The 5,833-nt window shown below is 36.5% G+C and overlaps 1 protein-coding gene across 1 annotated transcript in view; it reads right to left on the bottom strand.

Moving 5' to 3' along the window:
• Nucleotides 1-5,833, bottom strand: part of LOC107733079 (disintegrin and metalloproteinase domain-containing protein 12-like) — a 109,200-nt gene that overhangs the window by 47,846 nt on the left and 55,521 nt on the right. Inside the window, exons 7-10 of the mRNA XM_016544575.1 lie at nucleotides 5,418-5,483; nucleotides 4,448-4,519; nucleotides 3,998-4,167; nucleotides 2,871-2,955 (exon numbers count right to left, since the gene is read on the bottom strand). Coding sequence (XP_016400061.1) covers nucleotides 2,871-2,955; nucleotides 3,998-4,167; nucleotides 4,448-4,519; nucleotides 5,418-5,483 — 393 coding nt within the window. The remainder of the gene's footprint in view (nucleotides 1-2,870; nucleotides 2,956-3,997; nucleotides 4,168-4,447; nucleotides 4,520-5,417; nucleotides 5,484-5,833) is intronic.

A 5,833-nucleotide genomic window follows, 5' to 3' on the forward strand; every position in this document is an offset into this window, starting at 1 on the left:
ATCTAATCCTGTTTACATGAAATAAGCCTGCTCCCGAGCAGGTTTAAGTTTACGGACCTGTTGCTATGACAGCAACTCCAAGATGAGCTTCAAAGAACCAAACAATCCAAGATCATGCCAAATCGTCAACAATCAAATCCAGCTAACTGAGTTAGCGACGCACAAGAACGGGCCCCAGGTGTGCTGAAGCAGGTTGAAAATAAACTTTGAAGACTTATGATATAATTAATTGGGTTAATTTTTAATTAAATAACAGCCCTAATATTCAGTTATTTCCTCGTACTAGACTGGAAAAAAACATAACATCTGATTAATCATGTATGACACGTGAAAGGACCAGCAGATAGTGATGTTGTGTTAAATATCTTTGGCTGTAGATTCTCCTATGAATTTTGATCCTTTCTCTTTCAAACTCTCTCTTTTAAAATCTCTTTCAACCTTGCCATAAAACACACATTCAAGCACCACTGCTCTTATTCTCCTTCCCTTTTTCTTCTGCTCTCTTCATCATCTGTTCACTGAGAACAAAGCAGAGCTTCAGCATTATCCATTTCAGCCGAAGTGAAGAAAACCTCCCTGCTGCCTCACGAACGTGTCCTGGTTACCAGCGAACCACCTCTAAAAACCCAGAAACATATTTTTTTTCTTAATTTAGCTGCCATCTTTTCACACAACTATAACCTGACTGTCTTTTTTTCCATTTCGCTGTACATCAAAATGCCATTTCCTGCCTTGATTACAGGGCGAGGAACATGACAGGCTCATCTTAGCTTTCAGAGCCAACAGGGGTGATATTTATCTGCCTCATTTTATTTATTCAAGATCTATAGTGTGCCACTGATGACCGTATATCTTGAGTATGAGTGACTTGCCCCTCTTTGAGCATAATTGCAGACTAATACAGTGTGGTTAATGCTGTGGGAAATCCAGACTTAACTATTCCAAGAAACCACTACCAAGCTGTCACATTGAAAACATGGTGCCTTTATTCGTAACAGACATATTTAAGTGCTCTTGGGTTTCTGTCAAGTTAGTTCCAAATTTTACAGGGTATCTCCTACCAAAGACATTCCAAGTTTTAGATTCCTATAATCATGTAAGATGTGTTCATTATGGTTAGTCCAAATTTGTTTGCACAAAAGTCAGACTGTTAGATTCAAATCTTCTCAGACAATTTGTGAGTCAACGCAGAGGATTGTGAAGACTTTTTAAGATGATCAGCCTTATAACATGGTACAAGATTTGGTTTAATTCACAGCCAGATTCATTTTCAGTCTCTGTTTGCCATATGTAAGTAAATGGGGGACAGATACACATATGGAAACAAGACTCTGAAACCACAGCAGCCAATACAGAAATACTGTATATCAGTTAGCATACAGTGTCTCTTTTCCCAAATCTTTGTGTGTGTGTCCCCTTTTGTCTCTTTTAAGTTTCTTTCTCTCTTTAGTGGATCTGTTGATTTTATGAAATAACGTAAAGAAATACTTCATCCAAAAATGAAAATTCTGTCATCACTTACTCATTCTCATGCCATGGAAATTTAGCAGAACATTCATGCAGCTGTTTTCCAAACAATGAAGTAAATGGTGTCAAAAATGACAAAAGCACTATAGAAAAGGTCCATTTGTGCAACATATGCACCAATTTTATGGTGCTTTATTTGTCATTTTTGGAGTTTGACAGTCCCCGGTGACCTTTCACTTTCATTGTATAGAAAAGAACAACATGATCATCCTTTTGACAGAAGAAATAAATAATCATGCGCTTTTAAAACAAAGGAGGGTGAGTAATTGATGACAGAATTTTCATTTTGGGGGAACTATCCATTTAAGAAGTTAATGGAAATCATTTTTCATACAGCACCACAACAGTTTGTAACTCAGACCTATGGCTAATGACTTCATCTCTGTGAGGTCCTGTTTAAGAGTCACAGTTTGTTACAGTGGCATGGATGATAGATCTAGACTAATAAAAATGTAAATGTGTTTTATTTAGCCATACAGCAGCAAAGCAGTGATAGATGGTCGAATAGGTATTTAAAATTTTATAGGTATTTAACATTTTAAAAAATGGCAGCAAAACTCAACTCCACAAATATATAAGGTATATGCCGAAAATATTTCTTATTAATTTTACATGATACTATTTCTCTCTCTTTCTCTCTTCCTTTTTATAATTATTTCCTGGTTTAAATTAAAATTTTAATTCCAAATGTTAGAAGTGTCCTCATATTTCAGGTTCCCACTCCACTGTATGTGTTTTCCTGAAAATGATCAAACACTAAAGCAAATCTGTTAGGGCAGTGATTTGTGTTTATCATGTCACTGGAATTTTAACTGTACAACACTGGCTTTTCAAGAGAAAACACACACCTAAAGAACAGCAGCAGGTTAAAGGAGTGCAGGGCCTTTTCAAAAAATCATGAATAAACCAAGAGGGATTTAGTTGTCTTTCTTTAAGTCACTACACCACACTGGATGGGACACAACCTATACCTTAAAAGAATACTTCACCCAAAAATGAAAAAGTCACTATTTATTTACCCTCATGATGTTCCAAACCCATATGATTTTCTTTCTGGACCATAAATAAGCTGCAGGCTCATTACAATGAATGGAACTGAGGTTTTCTAGCCTGAGAAGTCCTTTTGCATTTTTTTAAGCTTTAGTCCCTATGGAAAAAAAAATATGTACCAGCTTTGGAATAGCATGAGGATGATGAATAATGACAGAATTATTATAGAAAATGAGCTATCCCTTTAAATTTCAATGCTTTTAAATCATGAAAGTCTAAAGCTGGATGGTTGTGCAGCTCAGTGTGAATGTGCTAATTATGGGACACAGAGTGTGTGATGATTTATTTCTCACCATGACAATGCCTCCTGACTGCTCAGCGGTACACATACTCATGATGGGAGCCATGCCTATTGTGGTGCCCTGGAAGTACACCCCACTGCCATAAAAGAATAAAAGTGAGGTTAAATATACGGTACAAAACTTGCATAGCCAAGTAATAAGACTAAGATTAATACATGTTCAGAATAACATTCTACCATGCTACAGCACCTGCTGAATTAAACATGCTACCTAGAGGTCTTGTATCAATAATGCAGCATACTATATCAAATGTTTATTGTTACATAATGGATTCATTTTTTAGAAAATCGTAGGCAGCATTCAGTATGCTATAGTGTTCAAAAATATAGGATCAGTAGGATTTTTTAAATGTTTTTGATAGAAGTCTCTTATGCTCACCAAGGCTGCATGATCAAAAATACAGTAAAACAGTAATGTTGTGAAATAATATTAAAATTTAAAATACCTGTTTTTTAACTGAAAATATTTAAAATGTAATTTATTATTAAAATGTAGCTATGGCAAAGCTGAATTACTCAAGTCTTCAGTGTCACATGATCCTTCACTATATTCTCATTTCTTAGTATTATTTATGTTGAAAATGGTTGTGCTGATTAATATTTTTGTGAAAACAAAATATATTTTTTTCAAGACTCTTTGATGAATGGAAAGTTCAAAAGAACAGCATTTATTTATAACAGAAATCTTTCTAATAGTATATACAGCACAGAATATGGGAAGCAATATGTTAGTATTCAATTCCGTTCACACAGAACGCATTTTTATATTCCACTGTGCTGCTTTTCAATTATTTTTTAATGTAAACGTGCTAGACTGATGTGTTTGACCATTGCGCTCACGTCTGCATCTTCTGCAGTGTCTCACATAGCTCAAGTTAAAAGAAGTTCAACTTTTAAAACATGTGTCTCTAGGACTTGCATTTTTTCCTGTTCCACTGCCCTGCATCTAGTGTGTTTAACTGCAAAAACACATTCTGTGTGAATGGCCCCCAAGATGTGCATTCTCCTGAGTTAGCATTAGTTTATTCTGTGCTGTTAGAGTACAGTTTGTTAAAAAATCTGACACACATGCCAAAGTGTGTATATGTGATAATGTGTGTAATATGGCTGTGTTTGAACCTAATAAGCTGGGCGTTATCATGTGGCCGCTGCGGCAGCAGTTTAAGTTTTCTCCAGTCCAAAAACTCATGCAGGGTTGTGAAGGGGTCTTGGGTGACTGCACACTTATCGACATCACTCCACACCTCCAGTCCCACCAGAGCTACACGAATGTTCAGCACTCTGTAAAACTGAGAGAACACATAATATCAAACCCCTCCAAACTATTTCTTAATGAGCTTTACCTCATACATCTATTGACACAGCAGTACATCCATCCATCTATGTCTATCTGGACATCAGTCAATTTAACCTAACCTAAAAATACTTAGCTTTCTTTCAAAAGGGGGTTTATTTAAAATCTCGTCCTTTACCTCAGCAGTCCTACATTCATCTCTGACAACCAGGCCTCTATTTTAAACTTCTAATCAAGTGTTCCCATTCATTCTGGCGAAAAATGGCATTTAATACCTTGTCCACGTAATTGGCCATCTCTGCTAGCCTTTGCTTAACCTTCTCCACATCTTTTCCTTGTTTCTGGAACTGAACGGGGAAAGAAAAGACACAAGTGAGATGAAAGATATACTCCAACAAGTATAAGACCAGAGTCTAGATGGATTTTTAAACAATGCATGACCCTCTGAGTGGCTGTCATATGTAGGGGTGTTATCAGAAGTGTGTCTGACGGCACACTCTTAAGAGCACTTGAAAGTGACCATTAAAGCAGGGTAGCGGCACTGAACAATAGCAATCAAAGTAAAAAACAAAAAACAAAATGCAATTTGGAGACACGTGTGACAGCCAGCCACTTTTGGTCCAGCATTGCTTCCCCTGTGAGTGTATGTTTAAGATGCAAAAATTAATAGAATTAATAGAATGGATAAGCCTTTTTATTCAAATAGTGTTGCATGATAATTTAATTAACAGGAATGAAAACCATCACAATAACTCCGTCTCTCTCTCTCCCTCTCACACACACATACACACACTTTAATATACAGACAGCTGTGCTGATAACATGGTAGCTTTCTTGTTGCCCAGTTTCCTTTTCCCACATCCAATGTTCACTTTATACACAACACTTCCTGTTTCCTGTCTGATCATTTGGGAGCATTGCCCTAATTCCAGTCAGGTCCCACCCTCTATGACCTGCTTTTGGTTTGGCCTACTAAGGTGAAACAAAGAACCAAAACTTTACCGTAACCCAAACACTGCACAGTACTCAACCAAATACAATTGGGAATTACAGCACATTTCCCTTCATTCTTCTTTCTTTATGAGTCTGATGTTAAAGTACTTAGAGTACACATGCAAACCAGTTTGGTGGAGCATGTAAGATAACAAGATTCTGTGATATCTGACTGACACTTACCAAAATACTTTTTAACTTGTCTTGCACCACAATCTCTGTCAAACTTTTTGTGTTTGTTTGTTGTCCTACCTCCCTGTTGTCTGCTACAATGATGAGCTCCACATATTTGGTGGTCTTCTGAACATCCCGTTTATGCTGCCAAACAGAAAAGAGCAGGTCAACGATCTTACTATGTGATCAACTTTTCATTACCAACAACATTTACCAGAGGGTCCATCAGAGCCTAGTGATAGGGATTTTGAATCATCCCAGTGACTTGAATCTTTTGAATCTGTTCACCAAATAACAGATTTTATGTTCACCAAACAACAGATTAATCCACTAATTCTTTCAGTGAGACTTTCTGCAGGTTACACCAGTAAGTGATTTTTCCTTTTTGTTTTGTGTATGTGTGTATTATAAGCAACCAATTCATTAAAAACCACCTGAAACAATTTACATTTTTCTTTATGAAAATTTGTGTATACAGAACAAATCTAAAAAAA

Source organism: Sinocyclocheilus rhinocerous, unplaced genomic scaffold, assembly GCF_001515625.1.
Source record: "Sinocyclocheilus rhinocerous isolate Xijiao unplaced genomic scaffold, SAMN03320098_v1.1 scaffold8, whole genome shotgun sequence".
In the NCBI taxonomy this organism is placed as follows: domain Eukaryota; kingdom Metazoa; phylum Chordata; class Actinopteri; order Cypriniformes; family Cyprinidae; genus Sinocyclocheilus; species Sinocyclocheilus rhinocerous.